This window comes from Marmota marmota, unplaced genomic scaffold (genome assembly GCF_001458135.2).
Source record: "Marmota marmota marmota unplaced genomic scaffold, marMar, whole genome shotgun sequence".
NCBI lineage: Eukaryota > Metazoa > Chordata > Mammalia > Rodentia > Sciuridae > Marmota > Marmota marmota.
In genome coordinates, this window is record NW_025999982.1 from 19,017,357 (window position 1) to 19,035,995 (window position 18,639).

At 38.5% G+C, this 18,639-nt stretch overlaps 1 protein-coding gene across 1 annotated transcript; it reads left to right on the forward strand.

Moving 5' to 3' along the window:
• The first annotated feature begins 1,196 nt into the window (after nt 1-1,196).
• On the forward strand, nt 1,197-4,474 carry Il17a (interleukin 17A). The gene is made up of 3 exons (XM_015487944.2): nt 1,197-1,223; nt 2,336-2,535; nt 4,081-4,474. Exons 1-3 carry the CDS (start codon nt 1,197-1,199, stop codon nt 4,316-4,318), a joined length of 465 nt encoding a protein of 154 aa, XP_015343430.1. The 3' UTR covers nt 4,319-4,474.
• The last annotated feature ends 14,165 nt before the right edge of the window (nt 4,475-18,639 follow it).

The following is an 18,639-nucleotide window of genomic DNA, read 5'->3' on the forward strand; positions in this document are numbered from 1 at the left end:
CTGGTGGCAGGGGAAGAAGAAGAGCACCAGGTAGCCAGCCACATCTGTATCCACTGGTCCCCTTCTTTATCGACTTTGTCCTCTACTCCTAAGGAGGAACAATTCTCAAGGACGAGAGTCAGAGGTCATCTCACTGAGAGAGAAAAGGAGAGAGGGGCTATTTCTTTCTCTTTCCTTCTTAACCCTCTTCTTTCCTCCTCCCACTTCTTGTTAATATTACACTCTCCACACGATTGCCTCCTTTTCTGTACCTCTAACTTTCTTCAGTTTCCATCTCCATTTTCAATTCCCTCCTCACTTCATCCAGCCAGATTCCCTTATTCTTCCATCCATCTCACTCCTCCTTAAAGAATTACGTAAGTTTAAATCTCAAAATACCAAATATTTGGCTGAGGCTGTAGCTCAGCAGTAGAATGCTTGCCTAGTAAGCATAAGGTCTTAGCTTTGATCCTCAGCACCACAAAAAAAAAATCACCAAATATTAGCAAATTGTTTGGTAGCATACCATGTTAGACATACTTTTAATAGTAAATCTCATGTCTCTAACTGAGTTATTAGTTCTTTGGATAGACATTCAACAAAACAGTTGTTAAATTCAATTAAATATAATATATTTCATCATCATTTAATTATTTTTTTGCTTTGTTGTTTATATGGCAGGACCTTGACTAATTTCTGGAGTTTTCTCTGTAACATCTGGCCAGGGAATCTGGTGAGGAAAGGAGAGATCAAATGGGAAATCAAGGTACATGATATCAGAAGGCCTGGATGCTATGTCAAACTTCTACTTTCCCATGAGCCATTAAAACAGAGCATAGCTCTACAGCAGCTTCAGCTATCTCCATAAATACATGCTGTTGACTCATGGCAAAGCATCTTTGCTCAACGCCAACCCCGTAGTAGTTCTTCGAAGAATGAAGAGAGGATGTGCAGCCTTTAGAAGTGAACTTCTGCCCTTCCCATTTTCCTTCAGAAGCAGGTACTACCCGTCATGAAGTGGTGGTGCTTCTCTGACCTCATTTGAGGATGGAACTTTTAACCAAAATGGTGTCACCCCCAAACCCACTCTGAGACGCCAACGTAAGAGACCACAGAAGAAGCAAAGCCCTATAAAAAGAGAGAACACAGTGCTGCACTTTGTCCATCTCACAGCAGGCACAGCTCATCCAGCCCCAGTTGATCACTGAGAAGCACTGATGTCTCCTGCGAGGACTTCATCCATGGTGAGTTCTGCACTTGATGTGCAATGCACTTGCTGATTTGGATCAGCCCAGATTTCTGGACTGTGGTATGCAAAATGCTGGACTCTAACAATGGAGATCCATGAATGCAGCATATGTAGGATGGGAAATGAGACCTTTGGTAGACAACTGCACAGCATTTTCAGGAATTGATACACATCAGTTTGAAAGATGAGATTAAAACTGAAAGATGTCTGTATTGGGGCTAAACCACACAAAAAGTGTGATATGATGCTGTATAGTAAAATAAATGTTTGTTGACAGTCTGTTTGCCTGAATACAGTGATTTAATATTGTTCTTCCACAACGTTTTTCTTTAATCCATAGTAAAATGGGTTGCTATCCCTGACGCCTTAAAAACTGTGAGAGCAACCTTTGTTTCTATTATTTTATGCTATTTTCTTGGTACATCAAAACTATTCTTTTTAGATAGATAAATAACTGCTTTAGAAAGAGTGGACTTAATATTTTTAAAATATTTAACCTAAAGAATTCTTTTTGAAATTTCATCTTATTACAGAATCAATGCATGATAAATTCAGAACAAGCATAAAATATACCTGTGGAGACATAAAGGGGATTCAGTTTTTAGTAGACTGTTTGCCAATGGTACAAACAATATTTCTAACATGAATACTGATACCATGTGGATTTGCTACAGCCCTTTTCTCCAAGGTGCACATTTGATTTCACAGAACGATCAGACTGAGAACAATGGTGCAGAAGGACATTTCCCCCTTGAAAATCAAGGTCATCTCTTATCCTATTGGCCTGATGATGTTGCATGTGCTGACAGGCTGATGACAGGGCATGGCTTGACATTTTTACTAAAATTACTGCCAGCCAATATGTATAACATACCTTTCCTAAGTCAAAAGAGAATGTTGAAAACTAGTAAAAAAATTCATGGTCTTAATAACTATAACTTTTGCTCATCTAAGTAGGGCTTTTATTTATCTATTTAAATGATTGGAAATTTTCACATGGATTTTCCCAGAACATAGTATGCTTCCTATGACTAGCAATAAAAATTATCATCACAATGAATTTATCAACAAAAAATCTATCTCTGTCTCCTTTCCATTCAATTCCAGTCTCTGCTGCTGCTGCTGCTGAGTCTGGTGGCTATAGCAAAAGCAGCAATAGTCTTCCCACAAAACCCAGGATGCCCACATACTGATGACAAGAACTTCCTCCAGAACGTGAAGCTCAACCTGAACATCCTTAGCCCCAGTGGCAATTCCAGAAGGCCTTCCAACTACTACAACCGATCCACTTCACCCTGGAACCTCCAGTACGTAAGGATAAAATCTCTGCATCCTTCAGTTCTCCCATGCACCAGACTGTTCTAAGTCACCTAGAGCATGACTTTATTCACTCAGAATCAGAAATCCATAAAAGGCCCACTGTCCCGAGCTGTAATTTTCCAACTTTCATTCTACAGACTTCTTTGACAGCACAGGACACCCCTTAACACCTAGCCTATTAGATTTCATTGTCACGGACACCAAAAATCAAATCAAGTTAACGATAGTCACTATTCTAATATTTATGAGACCTCAAAACTATTTCTCATTTTTTAAATTATGTGTGTGTGTGTGTGTGTGTGTGTTTATACCAGGGATTGAACTTAGGGACACTGAACCACTGAACTATATTCCCAGACCTTTTTATTATTATTATTTTGTATTTTAGGACAGGGTCTCTCTAAGTAGCCTAGGGCCTCACTAAGTTCTATGGGTGGCTTTGAACTTGCAATCCTCCTACCTTAGCCTCCTGAGCCACTGGTCAATTTTTTAAAATTAGACTTTTATCATAGGGGATTAATGTTTGAATTCTTTCGGCCAGACCCACAATTGAGAAAACATGTTGAAAATAACTAATAACTATCTAGGATGTTTGTGCTTGTCCTTGGGGAGAGGTTATATGAGCACTGGGGAAATACAGCTTGAATCTTAGTGGAGAAAGAATCATGTTGGGTACTTCTGTTCCTGTTTGAGTTAGATAGTTTGATCTACACCCCCACACATGGCACTTGCTACATCCTTAGTATACCTACTATTCAGACCCCAGAAAAGATGAAATACAATGTGTTTTGATAATTTGACTTTGTGCAAATAAGTCTCAGTTTTAGTCTCACCTGACTATAGGATTTATTCTCCTCTGGCTATTACTAAGAATAGTTAAAATAATCTATTCAAGAGATAAAAAAAAAATGAAAGAGAGAGAGAAGAGAAAGTTATAGAGGAAAATTTTTGTATCTAATCCTTCCTGTCATCTTTGGGCTGTTTCCTATGCAAGTGCTCTTAGATAAAATTCTGAGGCATTTCCTCTCACTGGGGTAGATTTCATCAAGTCACACAAACAGCTCCTAGATGATTTTAAGCCTACTCTTCCCTTGTTTTTTTTCCCCCTCAATCAAATGTACTCTGAAAATGTATCCTTTGTGGGAAACTAAATCTTTGCTATGGTCTCAGTCTATCTTACTTTGTTCATTCTTCAAAGAAATTAGGAAAAACTGGACCATTGTCTTTTTTTCTGTAATATTCCATATGCTTGAAAATCCATATTTCAGAGCTAAGGGTCATGGCTTAGTAGTAGAGCATATGCAAGACCCTAGGTTCAAGTTCCAGCACTGCAAAAATTTTTTGAAAAGTTAAAAAAAAAAAAGAAAGAAAATCCAAGTTTCCCCAAAAGTTCTTCCTTAAACTAACATCCCTCAGAGATTTTGCCAAGCCTATAATTTGTCACCTGTGAATTTGCCTCCTTTGTTACTATTTGGTTTTCTTCCTACTTTACTGATAATCCACTTTCATCCTGGCTTTTGTCTCCTCTGCAGCCGCAATGAGGACCCTGAGAGATACCCCACTGTGATCTGGGAGGCAAAGTGCCGCCACCTGGGCTGTATTACTGCTGAAGGGAAGGTGGACCACCACATGAACTCCGTCCCCATCCAGCAAGAGATCCTGGTCCTGCGAAGGGAGTCTCAGCACTGCCCCAATTCCTTCCGGCTGGAGAAGATGGTGGTGGCTGTGGGCTGCACCTGCGTCACCCCCATCATCCGCCACGTGGCCTAAGAGTTTTGGGTCTGTCCTGAAGGGTCTCCCTGAAGCAGTTAGGTTTTCTGGCCAAACTCAAGGTTCTTAAAACAGTTCATCAGATTGACCCTGTGGAGGTAACACTGGTTCAGAGAAGGGACCCAAATCAGCCTTCCTTTTCCCCAAAGAGAAAGGTTTAGAATGGATACAATGTACTTCTTGTTTGCTTTTCTAAGGTCTTTAAGTTATTTATGTATTTAATATGTCCTAAGATAACTTTGGAGCGTAAGATTTCATTTTATTAATTGCCTATCTTATTTTGTGTTTCTTTTTTAAAAGGACAAGATTTAAGACTAGGGGATTTTATTATTTAAAAAGTTAAACCTTTATTTATGGATCTATTTATGTTTCTTAAATCTTTTGAGAAAGATAAAAGACCATGATTATTAGCTCTGCCTAGGGAAATCGTAGGTAGCATTAACTGGTAGTTGAAAATGTGTTTTACTACAGATGGATATGGGATTTTTCTCCTCTGTGTCTCTTAGAAGTGCATGGCATGGCTTAAAAGAGAGAAAGACTAAACCTAGTTTCATATTTATTAACTTAAGTTTTTAAATTATTGAGGTTTCATAAGACAGATGGCAAGTCTAACTCTGTTCTGTAAAACCCTTGTTAAAAACTCTAATAATAAAAATAAAATTTTGAAAAAAAAGAATTGTTTCTTCTTCTTCTTCTTCTTCTTCTTCTTCTTCTTCTTCTTCTTCTTCTTCTTCTCTCTCTCTCTCTCTCTCTCTCTCTCTCTCTCTCTCTCATTCTTTCTTTTGCAGTGCTAGGCATTGAACCCAGAGTCTCACACTTATATAATGCTCTGCCTGCCACTGAGTTATGTCCCTAGCTTGACCCCTTTTTTTTTTTTTTTTTTGAGATGGGGTGTCACTGTGTTGCCCAGGGTGTTCTGAAACTCCTGGGTTCTAGCTGTCCTCCTGTCTCAGCCTCCCAAGTAGATGGGACTACAGGCATATAGGCACATGCTACCACACTCAGCTCTTTTCTTACTCTTCCTCATTAAAATTATAGTCAGCCTGACATATCCATGGGGTCCATATCCTCAGATTCAAATGGGGATCAAAATATAGTTAGGCCTATATTTTGATGGTCACATCTACAATGAACACACATACACTTTCCTATCAGTGTTCCATAAACAATATAGCATAATATCTGTTTACATAACATTTACATCTTTTGAGGTATTATAAGTAATCTAGAAATGATTTAAAGCATACTGAAGGATATGTGTAGACTATATACAAATGCTACCATTTTACATAAGGGATTGAGTATTGGCAGATTTGGGTATCCTGGGGGTAGTGGTGTGCAGTCACAAATCCCCCAAAGATATTGAGGACAAGTGCACTTCAGCAAATTCAGCTTTTTCCTATTTGGGAGAGTATACAAATTCACCTACAGAGCCAAACAAGCCATGCCTTTGAGCAGCAATATCCTCAAACCACCCAAGTCCAAGTTCTCCATTTCACATGCCCTCAAGACAATCACAGTAAGCAATGCTATAAACAGAAGCATTCCAAAATGATTTAAGCAAATAAAATACTAACCTTGGGAAAATGGCATGTCATTAGTAATGATCAAAAAGAAAAAATAAACAATCTCCCAGAATTATAACCTGAAGTTTGATGTGAAAGAGGAAGTACTGGGAGAAGACTCCGTTTTCAGACTAGGTTACTGTCTCCCTAGAACTCAGACTTCCTTTGGGATTAAGGCCCACCAGAGATCAACAGAGTAATATGTTTCTCTACTTGAACTACCCTCCCAGGACCTGGCCTCTCTGATCTGATGCACCCAGCACCCAAAAAGGAGCTGATGGGGCAGAACCAGCTTGAAGTATGAGAAAAATTCAGTCCAAGTAAAATGAAAACTGAATCACATTCAATTCCAGAGTAGTTTCAAGTTTCGACTCATAACCATCTCCCACCAGCCATGGCCCAGGCAGCCATCTTGCCCTATTTCTGGAGGCCTCTGGAAATCCTCCAGCCAGTCCTGTAGGCTCCAGGCTTCTTAAAAAGCTTTCCCTTCACCTCTTCATTTTCCAGGATGCTCTACCCAGAAGCCTTTGGCCTTTCTCTATTTCATTCCCAACTCCAAATCCAGGGAACAGCTTCTCCAGCCCCATTCTTTCATTGTCATTTTGTGTTCCTCACATCTTGTTCTTAAGCCCACCAGCTTCCTACAGGATATTCAAACACAGCTGCAACCAACAACCAATTTTAAAGCCCTTAGGCTTTAAAATTCATCACTAAAAACACTCTGTTCATTTTTAGTTTTCCCTGAAAGCTAGTGGTGGAAAGAAAATTTTGATTTTGGTTTTGTTTTTGGAGAAGACCAAGAGAGGGACGTATATATGTCCATGTTCCTGAACCATTATTTCACACTAGAATGTTCTCCTGGGAAAGGTAGTGGTAGTTGCCTTCTGTCTTAGTATGTTTTGTGTTGTTATAACCTGAGGCTGGATACTTTTTAAAGAAAAGAGAACTGTTTATTTCACAGTTCTGGAGATTTAAGACCCTGGCACTAGCATCTGCTTGACTCTGGGTAAGGATTTAATAGTGGATGGCATCACATGGAAGGATCATGTGCCAAAGAAGAGGGATTTGGGGGAGATACCAAGCTTGCTTATAAAACTTCTCAGGACAGCCCCTCACCCCCACCCCCGAGACCTGATCCATTGTCATTGGACAGTATTAATCTCTTCTGAGGGTCAGGCCTCCACAACCAAATTTCCTTGCAAAAGGCCTCACGGCCTAAACATCCCAGCACTTCAACACTGCCACACTGGAGACCAAGCTTCTAGCACATGCATATTTGGAGACAAACTCTATCCAAACCACAGCACTTGCTACATTCCCCCTCATCTGATATGGCTTGCTTTTACTCTACCTTCATTTTTCCCAGTTAGCAATATCATCTACTCGTCATCCAAGGTTTCCCTGACTCCTCTTTCCTCTTCCTCTTCATCACTCCTAATATCCAGAAATCATCCAACTCAGTATTTTTTCATTTCCCAAAAGTTCTCAATGGCCTCCCTCCCTCCTCATCAACACCTTTCTGCCCAGGTTCAGGACCTCATCTGTCATTTCCTTCCTCATGCTACAACTTCCTATCTGTTCTTCCTGCCATTGCTCCTGTCCCCTCAGTCCATCCCCCAACATCTACACATGGCACAAAGTTAAACGTAATAGAAAGTACCCTCTGTGATCTTGCCCTGTTCTCTCTTCTGCTTTATCCCATGCCACTTCCTCCCTGGCGTTTCATGCTCCGGTTGTAGTTAGGTTCTTATAGTGACCACCATGCTTTTGTTGATTTCAGTGCCTCAGTGCCTGTGTCATGTGGTCCCCTCTCCCTGAATGTCTTCCCAGCCTGTCCCCTGGTGTTCCTTTATTCCTGCCCTGCCCTCTCTTCTCCCCTGCACCCAACACTTTGTTCATCCACTTGGGTATCATCTCCTCATAAAAGCCTTAAGACATATCATTCCCTGTTATCCTAGATCAGACCTCTCTTTTCTGCACTCCAAGAGCATTGTGAATTTCCTTTATCACTACTCTTACAGACTGTTGGTTTTACATATTTAACCAGTTCATTTTTCTTTGAGAGCAGAGTATCAACACTTGACCTAGCACATAGAAGTCAGTGCTGAACTGAACTTTGAACCAAGAGTCCAGAGATACCCCAAAGTCTACAAAGACAAAAACTACACTTTGCTCCCAAACTAGCTCCTGCTGCTGTTTTTATCTAATGGAAAGTCATCACCTAAACATCTGAATCAGAAATCTAGCTCTCTCTGTGTCCTTCATTCCCCTTATCCAACAACTGGCAAACCCCTCCTCAATGGCTCCCATATCCTCTTCCTCCTCTCTAGGTCCAAGGTTGCTGGTGTGATTACGGCATAATAAGATTCCCACTGGTGCCTGTGTTACTTCTTCATCATCTCTCAAACTTTTAGAGAAGTCAATTAAGGGCAGATAATTAAGGGCTTCTGCAACAATGTCTAAATAAACAAAGTTTAATTTGTGTGCATGTTACTGTCTAAAAGAAGTCCTCAGTGAGTTTTGCTCTACTCAGGGACCTAGACTGACAGGCTCTGCCTTCTCAGAGTAGCCCTCAATTAGAACTGCATTGTCTAATACAGTATAACCAGTAAGCATTTGTGGCTATTGAGCCCTTGAAATCTGGCTAATCCTAATTGAGTTCTGTTGTAGGATAGATACTTGATTTCAAAAACTTAGTATTTCCTAAAATACTAAGACTATGTCATTAATGTTTATGTTTACAAATGTTGAAATAATGTTTTAAATGTATTATAAAATTAAATATACCAAAATTATTAAAAATTTACCAGTTTCTTTTTCTTTGGCTAACATAGCTAATAGAAATTTTTCATTAAAATTGGTGATCATTGTAATTTCTGTTGGGCACATAGCCAATAAAATAGACAAGAAGGTTCAAAACCATGTGTACAAGGGTTTAAAGACCAAGCCTCAATCACACAGGCCCAGTTAATGCCAATGGAAACTTGGAAATGTGCTTTTTCTGGATGTCCAGAAAAAAGAAAATGAAATGGAATTTAGTAAACACATAGCATTACCTCTTCCACATACAGAATGAATGGCATACTCCTATAGTTACACAATTCCAAACAACTGAGGTGTTATGGGACTACTTTCTGGGGGAAGAAAACCTATATTGCAAGTGAAAGTGAGATTATTATAACTTTGAATCTCACAACTTTTTAAATATCCTTTATAAGATTTTTTATTTAGCACATTACAAAGCAAATAATTTATTTATGGCATACCACACAACCAACTCCAGCATACCTGTGTTCTACATGCAATAATCATTGCTGCATTCCATCCCTCCTCATGTTTCCAGAAATTTTTTTGCAGGGGAGTGAGTACAGAGGATTGAACTCAAGGGTGCTTGATCACTGAGCCACATCCCCAGACCTATTTTGTATTTTATTTAGAGACAAGGTCTCACTGAGTTGCTAAGCACCTTGCCATTGCTGAGGCTGGCTTTGAATTTACAATCCTCCTGCCTTAGCCTCCGGAGCCTAAGGCGTGTGCATTGTGCCCAGCTCAGAATGTTCTCTCTAAAATGTAAGTCTGATTACAGTTGCTAAATGCTTCTCAATAACTCCCCTAGGCCTAGAGTATAAAGCGTAAGCCATCTCGCATAACACAAAATAACTCCATGGCCTGATCAGCCTATGTCAGTGCTGTGATCCACCTTTACCCCTCCCTGCCACTAGTTCTCAAGGTCATGCCTGTCTGATTCCCACTGGGGCTTTGGTTATGCTTCTGGTTTACCTGGAACATCCTTATTGTTCTCCCCATTTCTCATAACCATTAAACTGGTATCAATATCTAAACATTTTTTTAATCAGGTCAAGTAAAAACAAATCTCTGAAGCTGGGCCTGGTGGTGCACACATGTAATCCCAGAGGCTTGGGAGGCTGAGGCAGGAGGATTGCAAGTTCAAAGCCAGCCTCACCAAATTAGCATAGCCCTAAAATAAAAATTAAAAAGGGCTGGGGATGTGGCTCAGTTGTTAAGCATCCCTGGATTCAATCCCCAGTACCAAAAACCAAACAAACAACAACAAATCTCCGCAGAAGGAGTTTGAGAGATTATTATTAAGAACCTCCCTGGTTGATTTTGATGTACCCTCCTTGGCAACCACCCATAGACAAATCTTTTGGAATCATTGATAGAGATGATTAAGATGAATATTAACAAAGAAATGAATTATCAAAATAAATTGATTATAGATATAAAAGAGAACAGAGACAAACCATGTCAGCAAAAGAAATTTTAAATAAGAAAACTGAATAAAGTAAGTAGATAAAGTAAGAAAATTTATAATAAAAGAAAAGATTCCTGGGTTAGGGAAATTTTTTTAGAGAATCTGGAAAAAAATAAAGTGAAATTGAAAACTACACTTAGGAGAAACTGATTTATATTCACTCTTTTGCATGAGAGGTATTGGGGATTGAAACCAAGGGTGATTTACCACTTAACTACAACCTCAACCCTTTTTATTTCCTATTTATTTCTTATCCTGAATTGCTCAGGCTAGCCTCAAACTTAGGATCCTCCTACCTCAGCTTCTCAAGTTGCTGGAATTACAAGTATGAGCTACCACACCCAGTCACAATCTTTTGTTTTGTTTTGTTTTGTTTTTTAATTTTATTAGTAAAGAACACAAGAAGAATATACAAAACACCAACTCAGGAACTAAAATTATATTGACATCAGATTTTCCACATTAAACACTTGTTTTTAAGTGGGTAAAGTCTCCAAAGGGGAGTGGGGCGAAGCACAGGTCAAAAGCATCTGCTCATTCAAATCTTCCTGGACAAATTTGTGATATTCAATTGAGCTTCACACTTAATGGGTGGCCTTTTTCTGTACTAAGTAAAATTGGACTATCAGTGCAGAGGAGGGTCTGGTGCCACCAAAAACACAAGGATCATGCAGGTTCTGAATGCTGAGGAAGGCCCCATCTTCATACCTGTCTACCCTTTCAGGTTTTAGAACTCTACCAACAACATCTGACATTCTGGCAAGATACTGAAATATCTGTACAGCCCAAAGGAAAAGTATAAATATTCCCAGAGGGAGTTCCCCACAAATGGCTCCATATCACCCTTTAGTGAAACTTACAAGTCCACTAATTTTCCTATGTACAATGAATTTTTAATAGTTTTTATCTTAATCTTGAGAAAACATCTAGAAAAAGTCCCTTTAACGTGAAGATCGATACCAACATAAACAGAAAAGAGCATTAGTAGACAATAGAAAATATACAAGGGGGAAAAACACCCTCTCAATGTAACTAAAGTCCTCAGAAAATTCTCAGAGAAGATCGTGAAATTATGGGTCCATAAATCACAATAAGATACTACTTTAGAAGGAAAATACCAAGAACAGAAAAAAAATGCTCCTGAAAATTAAAAACATGATAGCAGAAATGAAATGGCCAACCAAATGCCAGGAAAACAAAGTTTAGAACATGTTCAAGGAAGCAGAACAGAAAAATGAAAAATATTGGAGAAAAGATATGAATGGGAACCCACCCAGAAAGAACTATATCAAAATAGAAAGAACAGTATGTAATGGAGAAGAAATCAATAACTTAAATAGATGAAAGAAAATTCTCAGAACTAGAGAATGGGCTGCCAGAAGACTCATTGTCTGCTTTGTCTAAATTTAGTAAACGAATCCCACATACAGTTCTGTCCTGAACTCTAGGATGGCTGGCAGCTCTGGTTCCCTGGCCCCATTCCACAGCTCCTGGGGTTTCCCAGACTGACACCAAGCCAGATCTTACTGAAATTTCAGATACTCAAGGCAAAAAGAAAATTCCAGAGAATTCTTGGCAGAAAAACAGACAGACACAAAGGACCCAGAATCAGAATATGCTCAGAACTCCCAATTGTGTCCCTAGAACACAGAACATGATAGAATAGTATGTTCAAAATTCCAAAGGAAAGTTATTTCTGACATAAAACTTCAAACACATTGAAGCCATATTATGAAGGAAGAGAAAAGGCATTTGAGGTAAACAAGATCTCAAGATCTCATCTCCTTCTGGGCTGCCATTTAACTTATTTATTCTGCTTTGTGTCTATCTCAACCACCTAGATTAAAAGATCTGTGTCATCCTTTCTCAAGAAACTTCTTGAGGATGTTTTCCATTGAAACAAGAGAGTAAACCATGAAATAGGAAGATATAAAGTGTCAGAAGTGGTGTCAATACAGGAAAGATGCTAAAAGTCTTCTGTCAAGATGGCAAAGGAGATCCCAGAAAGATAGATAGCTGTGTAATAGAGAATACCCAGTATAGATAGAGCCGTGTGATTCAAGGGACAATCACACTGAGGACTTTCAAGGGGAAAATCTCTGCTGCCATTTATCTCTTTTGAATCTGAGGACAGAAGAGCCAGGTCAAGCCATCTCAAATTCTTATTTGCACATAGCCCTCTTGACTTAGAGGAATTTCCTGTCTCCTTGACTCATTGACTGGATTAGTTTATGGGCTCATTCCTTCCCTCCCACTCTGCCAACCTTTAGAAAACAGAGATTATGTATGGTAGGTTCAGAAACACACAATGCAGAGCAACCTAATCTCCATATTTCTGCTAGACTTCAAGAACCTCTGGTATCGAAGTAGGATAAAAAGCTGAAGGGTGGAGCCATAATGCATCATGACCAAACAGAAATTTATTTCTCATTCAAATTATAGTTTATGAGAGGTATTCCTGTTCAGTATGTATTTCTCCCTCATGTGGAAATTCCAGAGCCCAGGCTCTTTTCCCCATGGATGGAAGGGTGCTGGGAAATGAGGTCCCTGGATGAGTAGATATATCCCACATAAAACTGTGTCCTGAACTCTAGGTATGGCTGGCAGCTTTGGTTCCCTGGCCCCACTCCACAGCTCTTGAGGTTTCCCAAGATCTTACTCAGGACCTTCCCAGAATATGTTCTTATAAAATCCCAGAAAAGCTGAAGCCAGACTATGACCAGAATCAAGGATTCACCGTGTCTGTGGAAGTCTCCCTAATAGTGAGAATGTCACCTTCTCATCAGCTGAGTTTATGTTCGCCTGTTTGGTTTTTCAAAACTAAGCAACACACCATGTAAGGATGCAAACATAAATGTGATACAACTGTAAAGAAAGGAAGGGAAAGATGAACACAAAGGTCGGGGTTGAGGGAAAGGTTTGGGGCCAGCAGGCACCAGGGCTTCAAGGTCCTGGCAATGCTTCACTGAATCTGTACACTGCAGTTTCAGGGGTTTGAGGTAGTTTTATTAATTAAATTGTACATATACCAGAGTTTTCAAGTTGGCAGAATAGAGGAGATCGTTTTCCTGACTGCTCCATGGTGTGAAACCAAGAAAGCAGATAGACAGCCTCTCAGTAAGGTGACTGGGGGAAAAAAGGGACTTTATTAGGAATTAATACTGGGCATTCAAAGCTTATTAGCTTCCAACTCAGGAAGTTGGATATAATAAAATAAGGAAAAAAATCCCCAGTGCCACCACCACCACTGCCACAAGCATCACCAGCTGCTATGATTCCCCCTAACAAAGTGGAGGGACAAGAGAATTAACAGAACCCACATTTTTAGAAGGCCTGAGGCATGCCTGGGTATGGAGAGATCAGAGATCAAAGACACTGCCTGACTAACCTGAAAGGCAAAATACCCTGTGGGAAAGAAGCCACGTCTCTCCCAGCTGCCCATGAAGGACAAAGGAAGGAACCAGTTTGCAGTTATTATACAGGAGCCAGCAGCTGCTGATTCCTGGCAACCCCAAGCTTGCCCTGAAATACAGGCCTGGCAAACCCACACTGCATGACATAGAGTGTGCCTAAGTGGCCAGGAGAAAATCAAATATGGAGAGGGGTTTACACAGGGAACACAGGTCAAGGAAACCCACCCAGCTTCCCCTCTCCCCCTCCAGTCTGGCCACTTACAGGACCAGCTGGAAGAGACGCTCTAGGACAGGAATTTGAAAGAACAAGGATGGGAGGAATATTGAGTTTGGAGACTGAACCTGAGAGACCAGGATATGCAGGGTCCTTGGGTGACAGAGGGGACTAAGAATTGGCTCCTCCACCACATGAGTGGAACTCAGGGAAGATCCCTGGGGTACAGTCTCCCAGATAGCTGGCAACTGCTGGGCCATGAAGATACACTGATTTATAATCTTCAGACCAATCACCATTCAGCAAAGAATGCAAAGCCTACCTAAACCTACCCACCTCTAAGAGCTCTGCATAAGGGATTTTCTCTCACACTCCAGCAACTGCACCCTGGAGAAGACATCACACTTCAGCCCACCGTACATAATAGTGCCAAGAATCTTTTGAATTCCAGTGGAAACAATTCTTTAACTTTTCATCAAGACTTTTGTTTTTCTTTTTCTTTTTTCTGTTTAATCGTGACCTGAGTGGTTCATAGACACTTATACATATCCATATTTGTTTCTTTTTTCTTTCTAGCATTTTGAAGCCAGTTATTTTTCATGGATCAGTAATTTGAGAATTATTTTGTATTCTTTTGGGGTTTTTTAAGTAGTATTTTATATATTTCTTCTCATATGTTTCTCTTGATTCTCTTTCTCTCTTTTCTTCTGTTAACAGCAATCTCTATTATTCTTTCACTCTTCCTTTAATTTTTTTACTTCTATTTTCTTTCCTCCTCCCTCATAATCATCACATCCTACAACACTTCTTTTCTCTGTCCACCATTTGAAATTGTAAACTCTTTTGCAAACTTTCTGTTTTTACTGTGCGCAATAACTGATCACATAATTTCAGTTTACTGTAACACTTAACATTGTAAATGTCATAGCAGGAACTATTTGGTTTAATGATGTAAATTGTTTGCATTGATTATTGTTATTATTTGTCTCCTCCTAAACAGGGAGGTACTGGAAACCTGTGGGGACACTATAATTCCACAGGGAAGAAACTCTACTGCCTCAGATACATACTGTTACATGGTTAGACACACAAACAACATAAAAAAGCAAGGAAGGCTAGGGTTGTAGCTCAGTGGTTGAGTGCTTGCCTCACATGTGCAAGGCATTGGGTTCGCTTCTCACCATCACATAAAAAATAAATAAAATAAAGATATTGTGTCCATCTACAACTAAAAAAGACATTTAAAAAAAGCAAGGGAACAAATATCCCCAACCAAACCAAAATACTTCAATAACAATCTATCAATACCACAGGTGAAGGAAATGTCAGAGAAATAGTTTAGCATATTCATTAATTGATCTGCAAGTTTAAAGGATGATGTAAGGAGTGGAATCAAAGAGAAAATACAGAAAGTGAAAGACCACTTCAATAAAGAAAGAGATTCTGAAAAAAAAAAATCATGCATAAATCCTTGAAATGAAAGAATCAATAAATCAAATTAAAAATTCAATGGAAAGGATACTAGCAGACTAGATCACTTGAAAGACAGTGTTTCAAGCAATGAAGACAAGATGTGCAATCTTGAAAATGAACTTGACCATGGAGAAAAGATGTTAAGAGATCATGAACAGAATGTCCAAGAAATATGGGATAATCTGAAAAGACCAAAATATAAATTTATTGGGATAGACAAAGCCTGAGATACAAACCAAAGGAATATACAACCTTTTCAATGAAATAATATCAGAAAAAATCTCAATCCTTACGAATGAAATATAAAATCAAATACAGGAAGATTGCAGGACCTCAAATATACAAAATTACAACAGACCCACACCAAGGCACATTATTATGAAAATGCCTAACATGCAAAATAAGGATACAATTTTAAAGACTGCCAGAGAAAAATGACAGACCCTATTTAAAGGGAAACCAATCTGGATCTCAGCTGATTTTTCAACCCAGATCCTAAAAGCTAGGAGGTCTTGGGATAATATATACCAAGCTCTGAAAGAAAATGGATGCCAGCCAAGAATATTATACCCAGCAAAATTAATCTTCAGAACTGATGAAATAAAAACTTTCCATGATAAAAGTTAAAAAAAAATCATGACTAGAATGCCTGAACTATAAAACATACTTGTTAAAATATTTCATGAAGAAGAAATGAGAAATAAAAGTGAAAACCAGCAAAGGGAGGAAATACACTAGAAGAATAGTCAACTAAATGAGAAACTAATTCAAATTAAAATCAGAAATAAATAAAAATAACAGGGAATAAAACTCATTTCTCAATAAGAACATTGAATGTAAATGGCCTACTCTTGGTCAATCAAAAGACCTAACTGGAAGATTGGATTAGAAAAAAAAGACCCAACAATATGCTATACATATTTACTCTACACCTCAAAAAGACATCCACAGACTGAAAGTTAAAGGATGAGGAAAACATATCACTCACAGAGATCTTGTAAACAACTAGGGGTCTCTATCCTCAGATAAAATGGACTTCAAGACAAAGTTTATAAGAAGGGATAAAGAAGAACATTTTATACTGCTTAAGGGAATTATACATCAATAAGACATAACAATTGTAAATATGCCCCAAACAACAGAGCATCTATGTACATCAAGAAACTCTTCTCAATTTCAAGAATCAAATAGATAAAACACAAATATACTGGGTGATGTTATCATGCCTCATTCATCACTGGATAGATTGTCTAGACAAAAAGGAGCTATAGAACTAAAACAAAAAACAAAAAAAAAATTTAGACTTAACAGACATGTAGAATACTTCATCCATCAACAACTAAATATCCTTTATTTTCAGCAGCCACATTGATCCTTCTCTAAAATAGACCACATCTTGGGCCACAAAGCAACTCCTAGCAAATACAAAAAAAAATAGAGAAAATATCTTGCATTTTATCAGATTATATTAGAATGAAATTATAAATCAACAATAAAATAAAAAATAAAAGCTACCCTAACACCTGGAGACTAAATAAGGCACTCTTGAATGATGAATTGATAGCAGAAGAAAGCAGGGATGAAATAAAAAATATATACTTAGTAGTAAATGAAAATAGTTACACAACACATCAAAATCTCTGGGACACTATAAAGGCAGTTCTAAGAGGAAGGCTCATTATATTGAGCTCATTCATTAAAAGAATAGAAGGTCACCAAATGAATAACCTAACATTACATCTCAAAGGCCTAGAAAAAGAAAAAATCAACACCAAAATCAGTAGAATACAGGAAATAATTAAAATCAGAGCAAAATCAATAAAATTGAAACAAAAAAATTTAAATCAACAAAACAAAAAGTTCATTCTTTGAAAAAAAATTGATAAAATTGATAGACCCTTAGCCAAGCTAATGTAAGAGAAACAGAAAAAAATCAAATTACTAAAACTTGTGATGAAAAAGGAAATGTCACCATGGACACAACCAAAATACAAACAATAACCAAAGTATTTTGAAAATTTATACTCCAATAAAATAGAAATCATGAACACATCAACAAATTTCTACAGACATAGGACCTACCCAAGTTAAAACAGGAGGACATAGAAATTTTTAACAGATCAATTTCAAGCAATGAAATTGAAGATGGCATCAAAAGCCTACCAACAAAGAAAAGCTCAGGACCAGACAGATTCTCAGCCCAGTTCTACCAGACTGTCAGAGAAGAACTAACACCAATCCTCCTAAAATTATTTCATAAAATATAAAATGAGGGAACACTTTCAAACTCATTCTATGAAACTAGTATCACCCTGATACCAAAACCAGACAAAGACACATCAAGGGCAGCTGGAGTTGTGGCTCAGTGGTAGAACGCTTGCCTAGCATATGCAAGGCACTGGATTCAATTCTCAGCACCACATAAAATAAATAAATAAAATAAAGATATTGTGTCCATCTACAGCTAAAAATATTTTTTAAAAAAAGACATATCAAGGGGAAAAAAATTCAGATCAACATCCCTGAAGAACACGGATGCAAAAATTCTTAATAAAATACTGGTAAATTGCATTTAAAAACATAATGCACCATGATCAAGTGGGATTCATCCCAGGATGCAAGGTTAGTTCTGTGATAGTAGGAGCAAATGTGACTCCATTTTGTTTTATGACTTCATCCTGTAAAACAACCATGCCAAGTAGAAGAGTCATGACTGGAGCAAGATGTTCTTTTCCTTTTGCTATAGAAACCTTTAAGAACACGGAACTACCTAATGGGGTATTGTTTCTGTAACTAGGGTAACGGGGCCCTGTTTCTGTAACTGGGGTGACTGGGCTATCTGTGATTGGTTAGGCTTCCTTCAGCTAGACTGCACTCTCCCGCTTCTGTAACCTGGCTTGCTTTCATTGGCTAGACCCCCCGAAAAATCCCTTTTGTGGTTTTCAGGCTTATAAGGAGTGCCCTTGCAATTGTTCCGGGCTGATCAGGGGAACAGCTTTATGTTCTGGTCAGCCGCCACCGGTGTGCTTCAATAAAGGCTTGATTCGATTATACGTGAGTGGTCTGGAAGTCAGTTTATGAAACCCTGGGACGAAGCTTTAACTATAACAGTTCAACATATGGAAATCAATAAACATATTTCATGACATCAAGACAAGAATCACATGATTATCTCAATAGATGCAGAAAAAGCATTTGACAAAACAGCATTCATTCATGTCCAAAACACTAGAAAAACTAGAGATAGCAGGAACATACCTCAACATTGTAAAAGCTATATAAACCCAAAAAAAAGCTATATTAAACCCAAACCAACATCATTCTAAATAGAGAAAAGCTGAAAGCATTTTCTCTAAAAAACAGGAAAAAACACCACTTCC